Source organism: Ambystoma mexicanum, chromosome 4p (genome assembly GCF_040938575.1).
Source record: "Ambystoma mexicanum isolate Mex_15411 chromosome 4p, UKY_AmexF1_1, whole genome shotgun sequence".
Lineage (NCBI taxonomy): Eukaryota > Metazoa > Chordata > Amphibia > Caudata > Ambystomatidae > Ambystoma > Ambystoma mexicanum.
Window position 1 is genome coordinate 1158853267 of NC_090927.1, and position 16723 is coordinate 1158869989.

The 16723-nt window shown below is 45.3% G+C and overlaps 1 protein-coding gene across 1 annotated transcript in view; it reads left to right on the plus strand.

The window, feature by feature from the left end:
- CCDC170 (coiled-coil domain containing 170) overlaps positions 1-16723 on the plus strand; it is a 466382-nt gene that overhangs the window by 40044 nt on the left and 409615 nt on the right. Inside the window, exon 2 of the mRNA XM_069606775.1 lies at positions 13303-13379. Within this exon, the coding sequence (XP_069462876.1) occupies positions 13303-13379 (77 nt within the window). The remainder of the gene's footprint in view (positions 1-13302; positions 13380-16723) is intronic.

Sequence of the window (16723 nt, forward strand, 5' to 3'; positions counted from 1 at the left end):
GAATATGTTCACTGGTGTCTTGCGAGAATACAACAATGGCATGGACATGTCGTGTTCTCCTATGGTAATGGGTAAAACATCTGTAAAAGGAACCATAGTTGTCGCCCCAGAAAATCCTTGTGCGTTCATGGCAATGCCTGACTTTGGGAACCTTCCTAACATAAGATCATGTCGCCCAGTAGCTACTAAGAAGGAAAATGTTTTGTCACCTATGGTCACCCTGACTCTCGGTTCCTCTTGTGGGTCTGGTGTAATCGATAGGATGGAACACATCAAGTCTTTCTGTAGGCTATCCTATTGTGGATACATGTCCAGTCCTGTGCCAGTGAAAGGGTTCCCTCCCAGTACTGTCAACCCCCGTTCTAGATGTAGGTGCGTGTGGCAATATGTTTGTGTTTCATGGTGTCACTGCATTCTGTTGTGCTAGTGCCTGTGTCTGCATTGGTGTTTGCTGTGTTTGGGGTGGCATTCTTTTTTGCATCTGTTGTATTTGTGGTGGTTGTGCCTGATACTGCGTGTGATCTTGAGCATAGTATTCAGGTGGCTCTGCGCTATATAATGGGGTATGTTGTCCCCCCTCTTGTGTCTGCTGCTTGCCAGTTATGTTGTATCTCTCCCCTACTTCTGCATACACGTGAAATGTGTCCCATCTTCCCACATGTCCAACACTGCTGTGGCTGTCTTCCAAATCTAGGTTGCCCCCCTGTTAAACCCTCCTCCTTGTGGAGCTTGAAATCCTAACCCTCTGCCTAAGGGTGCAAACCCTCGCCCTTGTTGAAAATAATTATACTCCTTCCTGCAAAATGTCCATTTGCTGCTGGTTGTACCTGCTGTGTCCCTTATGCATTAAAACTTTCTCCTCCACTTGTCAATACTGTTCCTTCCACTGACAAGTTTGACAATTTCTTCTGAACTAACTTTGCTTTGTCAATATTCCTGTCCTCAACCTTCTTTCTATCTTTTTCTTGTTTTAATTAACAAGGGTGAACAAACGTCAGTTGTATCTCTGCCCAAGGCTTCACTTCCATTCCCACAATTCTTCTGACATAAAATGTGATCAAAAATAGTTATGTTTTGTCCCACAGTTCTCTAGTTTCTAACTGCCATTTTTCTTGAATATCCTGAATATAAGCCGTCTGATCTTCGTCTGCTCTCATTTTATGAGTCATAATTGCACTCATGTCTGACAAGTCTGGGTGCTAGACCCTAAGTGCTCTCCATATGTCAGCTCGACAATTATTAAAAGGTGCTCCGTCATGGTTATTATTTTGTGCTGTCACCCAAGGATATCCTGCTCACTTCCAAATGTTGTTTGATTGCTCCCCTAATATGGCAGTAAGCAGGCTTTTTATGTCACCTACTGCTAAGGTCATCCCAGCTGACATTCCCTCTAATTCATAGATCCATGTACCCGCCGCTGATGTAAGTGATGGCAATTTGCCAATTAAATTATTTTTGTCCATTTGTGGCCACCGGATGTCTTGCAGCAGTCCTCCCCCTTTCTCCAATAAGGAGAATTGTGTAAACCCTGCACCCTGTCTGAGTGCAGCAGCAACCTTTATCTTTGTTGCAGTGTCTTAATTCTCTTCTGTCCCAGTATATTCCTCAGTCTATTCAAGTAGGGCGTTGTCTCCTCTATTCTGTTTGATCGCATCTTCAGGCATCTGGGATGTTTAGCAGGCTCTGGCCTCCTCACCGGTTCTTTTAGAATCTAACCACGGTATCTCTTTCCCTAACACCATGTTTGTAGAAGGGGCTTGTGCAGCCTCTACCTCTCCACTTTCCTCTCTCTCTTCATCTTCCAACAAAGTGTTGTCACCTTCATCATCTTCTCTGTCTTCAAAATCTAGTCTCCTAAGGGGACTCATCCTAAACGTTCCACTCATCACCTCTTCCAATATATTCCTTCCCCCATCTTGCAGAGACCCTCCTCTACTCCCCGATATGCTGCTTGTTCCATCCGTTCTGCCTCCTATACAGATTGCAAATCCTCCTTCGTATAGCCCCTTCTTCCCCCTTATCTGGAAGATAATGCTTTCTAAGAATGTCATCAACTTCCTTACAGCGTCTCTCTAAGCTCTCTCTCTCTTTCTCTCTCTCTCTCTCTCTCTCTCTCTCTCTCTGACTCTCTCTGTTTCTCATCTTGTTTCCTGTCACTCTCGCTATTCTATTCACCTTGGATCCCCCCCCCCTCAGCTGCTCAGATCCTTTCACTACAATGTTCATACATTATTTATCCATCTAATTCCTCCTAGGGTATTCTTTCTTGGGTGACTCACGGTTCAACCCGGATCCCCCTCGGTCGGGGCTCAGATCTCGGATCCCCCTCGGTTGGGATCAGATGCCTTTTAACACAATGTTCATAACTTTACACAAACTTGCTTTAACCAAAAGCTGTAAGCTGATCTCCCTCCGCTGGGCTCGGACCAACTTCCTATATGATTTCAACTATCGAAGACTTTTAAATGTGCATGGGGTTTTTGCTTGACCTGTTGCAGGACCACTTCTATTTCACAATTCTTGATAATTCTTCTTCCATTTGCCACCTTTCAGCTGGATACCTAACAGAGACTTGCGAATGAGCACCCACATGGTGCCGGACCACTCTGCCTACGGTATCGTATCTTGGCTTCAAAGTTCATTCACTAATCTCCTGATTAATAGTGTTTGCGTCGCTTGCCACATACAATTCATACACTGTTCTCTTCAGTTTTCACCATACAATGTTGCCGCTTGCAACCTAGACTTCAATACAGACCAGTCTGGCATCAGTCTCCCCAACTCCCCGGCTGTGCTGACTTCATTGACGCTACTCTGTTGTAGGAGCAAAGGACAGTACCACAGCAGAAAACGATTATCCCCTGCCTTGACTATCGACGCAGGAGAGCCCTGGGAACCTACAACACACAATGCAGCATTCTTCAGCCTCGATTCCTGGTCTTACTTTTCCTATTCTCGAAGGTTCATGAAAGTAACAGTCTTTCATTGAAAAGGTCAAGGGCATTCCCTCCTTGCAGTCCTCTTCGGGCTTTGCAGTCTTTCGCCTTGTATTAAACTGCCATCTTGGAACCGCTGCTTCCTCGTGTGCTTTGCCTTGCTCAGAGTGTGCTTTCATGCTCCGCCTTTTATCCGAGGGGGGGAAGTGTGATATAAGTCAGGTGTGTGTAATTGTCAGTGATTGCCTGACCCTGCTTGACCATTGTATTGGGACATGTCAGGTATACGGCTCGGGTGTTAGTCGCTTTCTCTCACAGTGAGCTGTCTGTGAGAAAGTGTTCGTGTTGGGAAAGGGGGAACGAAAGGGGTTGAGTTCCTAAGTATCCTACCTGGTAGGTTGGGGTAAAGGTGTTACAGGGAAGGGGATACCGCGTATCACCAGACAGTGTCCCACTTCCACTCCCTGAGTACCCCTCACCCATGTGATACTCCCGCACTGGTCCACCCCCAGGAACTGGATCCAAAAGCAATGGCTGTGTCCTGGCCACCTGGATGACAGATCCCCGGGGACTAGCCTTCGGTTTCGCACACCACTGAATAGAGAGGTTGTCCGATTCCCCAAGCCCTTGTAGTTTAGTTTAGCTTAGTTTGTTTATTTATAGAGCGCGGCCGAACCCTCAGGTAGCTGGGCGCATAATCATGTGGACCACATAGTTACATATCGTTGGGCAACACAAAAAGGGTACATACATTCAATGTTACACAGAGGGGTAAAGTGAGAATAGCAAATACAATAGAGCATGAGGACCGGGTTACATGAAGGTCCGATTCAGGATATGGTAAAGTCGTACGGTAGAAATTGGTGGAGACAGGAATGTGCGTAAATGAGTGGCACCGTGTTAGGTAGAGAGCCAGGATTTCACCATGGCTCTAAATGGTCAGAAGGAAGCTTCCGATCTGATAGCGAGAGGGAGGCTATTCCAGCATTGAGCTGCAAGAACAGGGAAACTGGAGCCTCCTGCTGTTTTTAGATTAAATTTGGGGATCTTTAGTTGGTGCAGATAGGGAGTTCTGGTAGGTCTGGAAGTGCTGTGTCTAGAAAAATTGTCAGAAAGGTAGCGTGGGGCAGTCAGTGACAGGCACTTGTGTGTAATGACAAGGGTTCTTAACTTAATTCTGTCACGGATGGGGAGCCAGTGGGCTACTTTACTGGCCGTGGAGATGTGAGCCTTACTCGGGAAGTTAAGAGCGCATCTTAAGGCGTTATTTTGTAGAATCTGGAGTCTATTCAGATTTTTAGTCGTGGTGCCCAGGAAGAGTGTGTTACAATAGTCTAGTTTAGACAATATCAGCGCTCTAGCTAAGGTGAGACAACTGGAGGAGGATAAAAAAGGTCTGTAGGCATTGATAAGTCTATTGGTGTAAGCGGTAGATGAGATGGTGGCATTTATTTGTTTTTTCAGTGAAAAAGTGGAGTCGAGATACACACCTAATGTTTTGACCTTTTTGGATAATAATAATAATAATAATAATAATAATAATAATAATTAGGCTTTTATATAGCGCTACAAACCCTCAGGTATCCGAGCGCTGCTTATTATTACCCACGGTGTGTGGTGCTCATTTATCGACCTCGGAAGGATGAAAGGCTGAGTTTGGCCCCGCCGGGATTCGAACCTGCGTTAACAGGCTCTGCACGGGTGTCAAAGCGAGCGCTCTACTCGCTGTGCCACTTGACCGGATACTTTTATAATGTTGCCATCAATGGTGAAGGATTGGTACCTGGAGTCCAATTTATTGAGGCGTGCCTGGGATCCTACGATAAGCAGTTCCGTCTTATCGTCATTGAGGCAAAGACTATGTGTGGCTATCCAGGCTTGAATTTCTAGGTAGATTTCGTTTAACTTTGCAACAGCCTCTTCATAGCAACCAGTGAGTGTGATGAGGACCTGGGTGACGTCAGCGTAATTGGTGTAGCTGACACCCAGATCGTCAAGCCGTCAAAGAGAAGCTTAGAGTGTGGGAGAGATACAAGAACCTTGGGGGAATCCACATTGGATTGGGATAGGGTCAGCAGCCGCTGAAGGGGCGAAGACCCTAGCCGACCTGTCAGACAGAAATTACTGAATCCAATTGGTGGCATTCTGTGAGAATGCGGCAGCCGAAGAGAGGTGTTGAGTGAAGATCTGGTGGTCAACCAGATCGAAGGCAGCGGAGAGATCCAACAAGAGCAAAATGGCCAAATTGCCCTTGTCTTTGGCTTCATCCATTTGGATTTTTAGATCCAGGAGGGCGGTTTCTGTCCCGTGCCTATGTCTAAAGCCGGATTGTCGCAGGCCTAGAAGGGGTTATTTTCTTCCTAATGTTGTTGTATTTGGAGGTAGGCTACTCTGTCTAATATTTTGAGGAGAAAAGGGACTGTTGTGATAGGTCTGTAATTTGTGGGGATGTTAGGGTCTAGATTGGGTTTTTTGAGAAGGGGGAGGACCCACACTTCTTTGAGGTTATTGGGGACCACTGAATTCTTGAAGGAAGAATTGATCAATGAGGTGATGAGAGGAGCTAGGTCTTTGGCTCCGTCCTTGATGACAGATGCGGGGCACAGGTCATCTTTACAATTAGATGGTTTAAGGCTGGCGATTATCTTAATTACTTCCTCCTCAGTGACTGGGGAGAAGTGAAAAGGTAGGCAGTTGGGAAAGGTGAGGTCTTTTTTACTGTTGAGGTTGTCTTTAATGGCAAGGTTGGCTTTTTTGGCTTTGATCTTTGCTTGTAGAAGGGCAATTCTGTTAGAGAGGGCTAGCTGGATATTATTACACCAGGCCTTGTCTTTTGTACAGTCCTCAGTGGGTGGTAATGGTGATTCAAGTTCTCTTAGTATAGAGAATAATTATTTTGTGCCGGATTTAGCATTGAGAATGAAGTCAAGGTGGTTGGTTCCTGAAACATGAAGCAGCATCTGCGCATTGTGTATGGGTCTTGGGTGTCTTCCATTCCTGCCAAGCTTTGCCTGTTTTGCCTGCCGTGCCTGCCATGCTCGAGGCTAAAGCAAGTGAGAGCCTTAGGTTGCAATCGTACCAGGCTCCAAACTGCGACATAGTGAGAGGACGAGCCGCTGTGCTGCCGCTGCAGGCGCCCTGAGTGTCATAGGTGGCGTGTGGTGTCCAGAGAGAATGTGAAGGAAACCGAGACACTACAACCTACGTAGCACTGACCAAACCACATTGGACAAGGAGATGGTTTCCAATAGTCATGCCGTAAGTAAAAGTAAACCTTCTAAACCCGTCAAACAAGGGAAAATCACAGCTTTCTTCTCACAAAGACCTACTCGCTCATAAGCCATGTGGTCCAAACGAATCAGTCGATTCCTGATTCATTTATTGTCATTACAGGCACAGACTTCAGCGAAAGCATAGACATATCAGGTCCTGTGCTGCAAGATGTAAAACGAAGAGCTGGGCTTTTCACTAATGGACATTTGCATAAGTTTAGAGGAAGAAATCTTGCTCTTGACACTGTCACCAAGACTGAGTATATCTTCGAAGTTGTTTGCATCGCTGGAAGAGGGTGTGGAAACCAGCAATGTAGGCCATGTGGATAACTCGTATGAGACATCCAGTGTGGGTGATTGCTCTGCTTTCCAACCTCAGGGAGACACACAGTCACGGCATGTGTCCACAGAGGGCACTAACAGTCAGTTAGTTGCATTGAATGTTTTGCAATCCTTCATACACCTATATGACACAGTAGTGCTTGAAGTAAGAGAAAAGTCTTCAATTCTCAAACACCAAAGTTCAAATATCATACCTGCTTCTAATGCTTGGTAACTACTTTTTCAGTGTGGTTATGCACTCGTGCTCCCCAAAAGAAAAGGTCTTGTATATATTCTCCATATATTTAGCTTTACTCATACATTCACCATACTCAAACAGTCTACGCAGTCCACCTGTTTGTCAAAGATCCAAACATATTCTGGTGCCCAAAAGTAGGTAAACGTATCATAACATCACGGATGCCCTCGGATTTTATTTCCATACACCGTCTGTAAAAAATAAAACACACCAGACAATGGCTAGCGCGCCCCTGCTGTGCCGCGTGTGCTATTCTGTAGCTTGTTTAGTACCCGTTGCCTTGAGATATGGCGAGATGGGATATTGTTTAAGCATGCTATATGACAATCGCTAAGCATGAAGAAGTGTGGAATTATACGCGGGCCAATTGGGGTTTTTAGAATCCGGTTTTCCCTCCTCCTGAGAAATAAATGTGCATGATGGAAATTAATGAGCTCCCTTTGGTCAGTGGTGTGGCAATTTCTATTGCTTATATTAACAAGACAGACTGTCTAGGGGGCACAAAAAGATGTTTTTGGGCAAATATCCAATGGAAGTGAGAGTGTAGCAGTTGTTTCATTTAAATACAATTTTTTTAAAAATTTTTTTATGGGGTTACAGCCCTTGTCTGGTGTATTTTATTTACAGATGGTCTGTGGAAATAAAATCTGAGGGCATCCGTGATGTTAGCAAGCATTAGAAGCAGGTATGGTATTTGAACTTTGGTGTTTTACTGGGCATTAGCACACTCTATAGATTGCTTCTTCAATTCGATGCAATCTGTCAATTAAGGTGATGTTGGTGGTTTTACACTAACAATTTTGATGAATTGTCTGTCTCTTTGTTTCCCGTTTCACCCTCTAGTGGTAGGGACAACTGTTTACGCTGTGGAGTCTAGGCTGCGCATCCGTCAGTCGTCCTAGATTTTAGTGGGTTTTGAGCCCTGAAGAAGGTTCCGAGAATTAATTTTAGGGACTGAAACATTTCAGGCATTGTATAGTACAACACAATGGGGTCAAATGTTGATTGGATCCAAAGGCCCACATGTTGGGAGATCTATCTAATTGTGTCTTGATGTTTTTTATGTAATTGTATTGTGTACAGTTTTTATGTATTGTGGATGCTTTTTGGTTGACTTACTTTGTAAAACGTCCCCTAGGCTTTGAACTTTTGAAGATTTTAATACAATAAAAGTATTTGTATTTTTGTACTACTGTTTTTTATGTTTGTTTATGTGATTGGTATTCACGCTGTTTTTTTTTTTTTGGGACAGCAATTATAATCAGTGAAGAATTTTTGAATTTTGTTTTGTTTTCTCTCTTCTCTATATTTAAAATGTGTTATAAAAAGCCATGCAAAAAAGAAAGTCTTTTATAAACTTTTGATTCTAATTTCAAAAGTCTATCAAAAAATATTACCATCTGTATTCATTGTATAAGAACAACAAATGAGTAGACACAAAGAATCTGCATGTATGAACATTGCCTGATATATTATATTGGATACATTAAAAATAAAGAAGTTACTAACGACCTACTGTGAGAAACCTGAGGGCATTCTCATCCTAAACCCCTTGGATCCTCTGCGCAGGTGGCCAGGGAAAGGCCATCGTTCTTGGATCCCGGCCCTGGAGGTGGAGAAGCGAGGGAGGATCACCTGGGTGGAGGGTCCTTGGGGATTGGGAGTGGGGAGCCTTTGGGCGAGGCATGGTATCCCCCTTTCACTACTACGACCAACCCTTCCCCGACCTTTATAGGTTATTGTAAGTCAGCGCCCCTTATTTCCCACATGTAAACCCTGACAATACTGAGACGAAGAAGAGAGAACTAAGAGCAATGAAGGCTAAATTCTTTTATCACTCTGGTACTGGGACGAGGAAGATGCCTGTTTAAAGCAGTGAAGGTAAGCCATGTCCCTTTAGTTGTGGTCAGGCAGGGCTGATTGGACATCCACACCTGCAGCCTTTCAAGGGGCTGCAGGTGTATAAAAAGAGACCAGCCCACCATTAAAGAGAGTGACAGGAGAAGTATCAGGAAGGCCGGTGTAAGCAGCAGGGAACTTTAATTGGAAACCACGCCGAAACACTGAGGTCTGCAGAGAGAGGTGGCCTATGAAAGCATGGCGTAGGAGCTGTGGCTCCATGGAATAGACTGAACATTGTGAAGGAAGCCGTACGGAGAGACTGCCCCTTTTCCCTGTGGTCAAGATGCTCATTCCCCTGTGTCATTAGGTCACCACAGGAGTGCCTGAGGGCCAGGAGTTGGACCCCTGACGTGAAGAGCAGAAGGCCATATGATCCATGCTGCTGGGAAGCCTATGAACATGACCAGTGAGTTTCTAGCAATTGAGAAACCCGGTGCGCGAGCATTTGAACTTGTCTGTTCGAGGATTACTTTGGATCAGGGTGGTCGCATGTTTGAGGAAACACATTTTCGAAGGTCTCATTCAATTCATTGTCCAATATTGAAATACTAGGAATTCTTTGTATCGGAGTGGTCACGTGTTGAAGGAAACAGCTTCTGAAAAGTATCAGAATGATGGGTATTTCGTTTGAAGTGAATTAACGGAATATTACACAGCAGGTTGAATGGAAAGTGTGTTCTGCGCACAACCCGTGCCTACTGAATAACAAATTGAATGAAAACTCTAACAAATACAACCAATATCTATTGGATGACAGACTGAGTGAAAGCTTTACAAAAGAGCAGAACTGTTATATATTAAGTTCAGAAGTAAAACAGAACTTTAAATTAGGGTAAAAACATTAGATGTTGAATTCTAAATTAAACTTTAAATCCAAGTGAACCCATGTATGCTGTATTCTAAAATGAATGACATGAAAACTGCATATAACAGAAAATGACATTGAAAGCAGAATACATTAAAGCTTTGAAGTTTATTCCAACACAGCTACAATTTGTACATGAAAAACCAACCATAAAAAGAAGGCACAAGAGCGACATAGAACTTTAAAGAGACAAAGGATATTTTAGTGCTGCTGAAATTAAGTCTTGGGGAAGGGAGCCCTGAGACTTGGACCATTTATTGACTTTTTTTTTAAAACACATTTTATTGCTTTTTAGAAAATGAGCAGAAGGCAGTTAATTCAGTAATGCATACAGTCATGTTGCTGCAAATGCTGCATTGAGTGTGGACGGAGGGCGACACAGGTGGCGGGAGTGGAGGGGAAGGGATAGAGGGAGGGGGGGCTCTCATTGATCGTCCATTCATTTTCCCCAGACCTTTTGGAACTTGCGTGGGCAGCCTCTTGCCGTGTAAATTCATCACTCCAAGGAGGCGCACCTGGTGACCTCATTTGACCATCGGGTTAGGCTCAGTGCTGCGGCTGATCCCCAATTTGCATCAATCAGTCTCTTGCCCGCACCCTGTGCCACTGCCGTGAACAGTTTTTCATGCTTAGTGAGGCCCAGTTCTCCCCATATCCCAAGCAGTACCAGCTTTGGGTCCAATGGTATTTGGGATCCCACCGTCGCAGAGATTATGCGCGTGCAACCCACCCAGAAAGTCTGTACCACAGAGCAATCCCAAATTGTGTGGAAGAAGTTGCCCCTTTCGCACTTGCATCGGAGGCAGACTTCCCCACCCGCCCCACTCCATCTAGCCAGCGTGGTACGGGAATAATAGGATCAGTGCAGTATCCTGGCATGGATCAGGCATAGTTTTGCATCAATGCCGATCTCGCGAGGGAACATCAGAGCTTCTACCCATTCCTCCTGTTCCAGCTTGTCCATGTCCCTTCTCCTTCAGTGTAGTGAGCTCTTTGGTGCCGAAGGAGTTGAGGGCCTGGTATAGCGTGGAGGTAACCCTTGAGGGGATGCGTTCCGCAAGGATGTTGGTTTCCAGGGGGGAGCAAGGCGGGACCTCTCCCAGGTCCGGAAACTGTGCATTCATGGCGTGGACAAGTTGTGCGTATCTGAAGCGGTGACCAGGGCTCAAGTCAAAGTGTTCCCTGAGGGTGTCGAACTCAACCATGTGCCCCCCTTCAATCACTTGTTGCAGTGTGAGTATCCCAAGCCTTTCCCAGTTTCCTAGGGGCCCCATTTATTGGATTACAGGGAGGTGTGCATTATTCCAAAGGGGTTGGGCCAGTGTGGGCCTGGAGCCCCAGCCAATATGTTTGTGTGCTTCTTCCCATGTACGGCGGATGTGGAGTGAAATGCGTGGGATTTTGGGCGTTCCGTCCCGGGGGCATACAGCACTTGGAGGGGGGAAAGCGGGTGCATGGCAGACAGTTCCATACTGATGTGGGGGAGTGAGCTGTCGCCATGCAGCCAGTCGTTTACTACCCCAGTCTGAGCCGCTAGGTAGTATGTGCGGATGCATGGTAGTCCTATCCCTCCCTCCCAAATTGAGCGTTGTAGTGTTGTGAGAGCGATTCTGGGTTGTCCTCCCTCTCTCCCCCCATAGGAGAGTCCGTATGTGTCTGTCTATTGATGTGAAGATTCCGGGGGGGATGGGCAGTGGGGCGTTCTGTAGAACGTACAGTACTCTCGGGAGTGCCATCATCTTTAATAATGCGGCCCTGCCCATTAGGGACAGGGGTAGGGATTGCCATTGGGAAATGTCTGTGACAAGCCTGTCGAGGACAGGTTGCAAGTTCAGTTCGAGGAACTCCTCTAGCGAGGTGCTAATTCGTATGCCCAAGTACAGGAAACCGCAAACTGAAATCGGGTATGGACAGGGGTCAGGGATCGTGTCTGCTCCCCCCTGGATTGGAAAGAACACTGTTTTCTGGGTGTTCACCCTGAGGCCGGAAAACCATTGGTAGTGCGTAAGGATTCGAGACACCACTGGGCATGAGGCCACCGGTCTGCTGAGATAGATGAGGAGGTCATCGCCATACAGCAAGACCCGGTCTCCCCCCCCCCCCCTACCCCCCAGGCCAGACGAATCCCGACCATTCGCCGTCCGCACGGAGCCTGATCACAAGTGGTTCTATTACGAGGAGAAACAGGGGAGAGAAGGGGTAGCCCTGCCTAGTTCCTTGCCTCAGTGGAAATGATTTAGATTGTCTGCCATTCACCATGACTTTGCGACAGGGGATCATATAGGAGCTTGGTCCAGGTGATGAAGCCATGTCCGAAGTTCATTCGTTCTAAAATGTCCCACAGAGCCTCCCACCCCACAGAATCAAATGCCTTCTCAAAGTCGACCGCTAGTAGAGCTAGCAGATCGGGTATCTCTGGGGCACGGTCCAGGGCGAATTGGAGTCTGCGTAAGATCATGCGTGTGGACTTATTAGGCATGAATCCGCACTGGTTGGGATGGACCAGAGACTCGATCGCTCCCAGTAGTCTGTTGGCTAGGGCTCGGGCTAGAATTTTGGCCTCCCCATTTATCAGTGAGATGGGCCTGTATGATGCACATTGCTCAGAGGGTCGTCGCAGCTTGGGCAGCACTACGATGCAGGTTTCCCAGAGGTCTGGAGGGAGGGCGCCTATTTCTCTGCTCCGAAGGAACAGTGCATATGTGTAATTGGTGAACTGCCAAGGCGTTTCCAAGTTTCCGCTGGGAACCCATTGGGTCCCGGGGCTTTCCCAGTTTGGAGTTGTGTGAGCGCGGATTGTAATTCGTCTTCCGTCAGTTCCAGGTCCAGTGTTTCCCTCTGTTGTGTGGTGAGGCGCGGGAGTTCAATCGTAGCGAGGAAATTCGAATGGTGGGTCTCGGGGCTCCCAACCGGGGGGGAATAAAGGTGCTCGTAATAGTTGGCAAAGGTGTCCGCTATGTCGGAATCCTCCGTCAATAGATCCCCGTTCGGCATTCGAATTGCTTGAACATACCTTTTGCGTTGGCATTTATTGACTTGAGACCGGAGTCTGTGTTACTTGGGAAGGGGTCCCCGAGTACTGGTTAAAACTGTATCATCCTGAACTCAAGAGAGTTAATTTTGAGAATTTTTGCTGACACTGTTTTATACTTGAGGAAGGGAGCTGAAAGGAAGCTGCGAGCTAGAAGAGGCTCAGAACTTTGTTGGACACTATTTATTTTGGTTGCTGACATCCCTACACATTGTATTGATTAGTTGTGAGGGCAAGTATAGGTTTTGGACACAGACCGATTCTTCAGTTGAACTCTTTGAATCAGAATTTCCTTAGTTTTATTTTGGTTGGGAAATCCCACCTTAGCATGTGGCAAGTTAGGCCTTTTTGCATCCTGACATTTAAGTTAATAAAAGGGTTTGTTTTGAATTATGAATGTCTGTGTCTTGCTTAGTGATGCCTTCACAATAAGTGTACTTCTGTTGGTATTGTTAAAAAATGAATCCTGATATTCTGGCACTTTCTTGGATGAACCCTTATGAACTTGAAATGAAAACCTTATAGGACTGCTCCCACTTTGTTCTAGTGTAAAACAATAAAATCACTATTGGTGACGAAATTAAGAAAGACTTGTCGGTACTGGCTACTACTGGAGATGTGAAATCTATAAATATGACTACATTATCGTCAAACGAGGTCTTATATGAAATCAGAAAGTATTATGTTCTAAAAATTCTTCAATGTTTTCTTTTCAGATGCCGGAACATTTTAATCTAATTAGGAGACAAATGGGTGATAACGAGGACTTTGGTGCTGGCCGTGGTACAGTAAGGTATGCATGCTGTTAATACAATGACATATAAAGTGATTCCCACAGCTCTTAACTAGTTGTCCTGATATTATGTATCTATTCATATTCTAAGGTTTCTAACAGGAGGCTGGAGTGCTCTGGCCCAAGCTCTCTTTTAGGTCAGCCTTCACTGTTAGATTCCGCTGAGATGCTGCAACCTCACTTATATACTACTACTACTACTACTACTACTACTAATACAAATGTGCTGATTTATATACCATGTTATACTGGATTAATTAAAAAAAAATCCAAATCGAATTTTTACAAGTTTACGACAGGAAGCAAACATCACCATGAAAATATAGCAATCAAGCGAACACCATAAACAATTTAACAGAAATCCTCAAATTCACATCAAGCTGCACCCTCCGTATCTCCCTCGCCTGACACAAAGGCAACATGTTATAGGAAATGTTGCACATTTCACCATCTTGGACCAGGTGAAGCTTTATTTCCCTTTCACTTAGACAAAACTGTGAATGTTAGCATGCTAAAGGTCAGGTAACCCACTAACCAATATAAGCTCAAACGCTGCATACTTATCTCACTCAAAAAACTCACACAACCATCTCTCGCACAACAAGCCGCACGCACTTCACAACACTGCAACAACACATAAACCGGAGCAACAGCACACGCGGACTGACACCAATCCAATACCTGCACCAAAGCTCAGCACCCGGTGTACACCGAGTTGAAGCTGCCAACAGAACACCACTCCTCTTACTATCCTACTCCCTCTTCACCTTACTAACCCATCCCACCTTTTCGTTTACAGATCCGCCAGAGCGCCAGGGGACCAATTCCGATGGTGACGGTGCGTGGTACAAATACCTTTAACATTTAACAACAAAAAAAATACCTTTTAACATTTCCTCTGCACCTTCTGCTCTCTCAAGGCGCCCCCCTGCCCTTATTCACCTGAACTTCCGCCAGCATGTAGTTTGACACAAATGGCAACCACTCCTGTTGGACTGTCGTTCCACTCTCATTGGCTAACTCAGTGAGCACTTTTATATATGTCAAGCCACTGTAACAAATCTAGCAATGTCGTCACTGCTTCCCCAGGGAAAGGCAGAAGCTACCTGACTTTCACCCTGCCAGTAGCTCTCTATGAGAGGACCACATGGGGTAAGGACAACCCTCATGGAGGCAGAAAAGATTCAGCATTTCCCTTTTTCTTTAGCCTCTGGTAACACCCACTTCCTTCCCTATTCCTGTATGTCATACTGTAGCGTGGGTGTAGAACCTACAGTCATGGCCAATCACCAAATGTATTTACATTCCCCTTTGCTTGATAACACTGAGACGGGGAAGAGGACTAGAGTAATGAAGATCACTAGAACTGGAAAAGCAAACGCAGCGCTCTAGTTGTTGGAAAATGTTAACAGCTGCTGGGACATTTAAAAAACACCACACCTGGAGAGAAAGAGAGACTCACTTCTCATGTAGTCGGCCAGGATACCGAAGGAGAGCAGGCTGCAGTGCGGAGAAGCTGCTAGAGGTGGAAGTCTGGAAGCATAAGATTCACTGTGTTTGTGCCACAGACAGCAAGATCTGTCAGATGAAGGAGGCAAAGCGGGAACCGGAGGGCAGACTGGACTCCCTCCCAGCCGGCAAGCAAGCTGCAATGAGAACGGTGAGACGCAAAGGATATTGAAGCAACTGACGGAAACCAGTGAGCCCACAGAGCGAGGTTGGAATGCTGGGGCACTTTATAGTTGTGATGAGCCTGGGAAGCCCAAACAAGGGAGCTGGGACACCTGAGCGATTGAGCAAAGATACTAAGACGAATGAAAAGGGGTCACTGACCCATTATATGAAAAGTATAATGAAAGAATCTTTGAACTATATAAAAGAGAAGGCGATTACTGATGAAAAGGGTGAGTCGGGGACACGCACCCAAATACTGAACCAAATAAGAAAGTCCTGGGAGGAGAGCAAACCAGGCATACAGCGAGTTTGGGACTTGCACCCAATCAATCAAGATTGCTAAACTTAGAAAAAGGGGAAAGCAGTTTCCCAAATGTGTGGAATGTAGGGGAAGTGAGTCTCCCTCACCATTTCTGCTGGTGAAAAGTCAAGGAAACTCAGGGGAAGACGCATACCCCTTGAGCCTCTGAATTGTGGAACTATGACAATCTCAAGGGACGGGTCATGCCCCTTTAGATTGTGGAATGGTATAACCCAAAAGGAGATCAAGAGAGAAATTGTATATCTTGAGTTGATGAACTGTGTAAACTGGAGGAAACTCAGGGGAAGAGTCATCCCCCTTGAGATTGTGGAGTATTTTAATGTGAAAGTAAGTGAAGAACATTGAAAACATGGACAAATCCAGGGGAAGGGAAGAACCCCTTTAACTGGTAGAGCTTTGTTGGTTTCTGTTTTATTTTGGAACTTTATGATGAAACTTTGGAAATGAGCTGTAGGTGATCAGGAAAAAGACATTTTTCCCATCACGTTATATTGAGTTTAGTGTGTGAGGGTCAGGTTAGGATTTTGGGCACAGGACAGAGAACTTGTTGTTTTGGACATTCTGACACGGACGTTCCTCGGTTTTGTTGAGGCAGGTAAACCCCTCCTAGAGTTAGGGATAAATAGGATTTGCCCAACCCTCTCATTTATTTTATCAATAAAAGTTATTAATAATCACCATAATGACACTGTGTCCGAGTCTTGCTCTTGATTCCTTACACCACCTACACCCACTCCCTTTTGCCTGTAACTTATTTATTCTTCCATTTATTTTTTATTTATTTTATTGTGCATTTGTAAGGCACTTTATACAGCAGAATTGTGTTTCAAAGCGCCATGCCTTGGACACCACTATCCAAGCTGCTAAAAGCAGGTTCTTCACGATATGACCACTGTTCGTGATTTTTCCCCTCCCATAGTAGGCCAAAGAGCACCAAGAGTGAGCCCAGGGTGTTGCTTAGCTCATCCAGTTCCTGTACCCAGGACAGCAGCTCCCTCCAGAAGAGCTGTACCATGGTGACTGGAAATCTTTTACAAAATAGTGTCCAACAGTGATGGACACTCTCGTCCCCTGCACACTATCAAAGTTGGAAAACCAACCAAAGTTTCTGATCATTGCATGTAGTAATAAAGTTACAACGTCAAATTATACACAATTATCTTTTTTTAAAACGCATGTGAATGAGAGTTTCAACATTCCATAAAAAAAAACAAGCTGAATATGTTACGGGAGTTCCCTTCATCCGGAGCAGATACAGGATAAATCTTCAAAGCATAGAAACCTATAATGTTATGTTATGTTACTTGGCATTTATATAGCACTCTATATATCATTGGTATGACCTCAA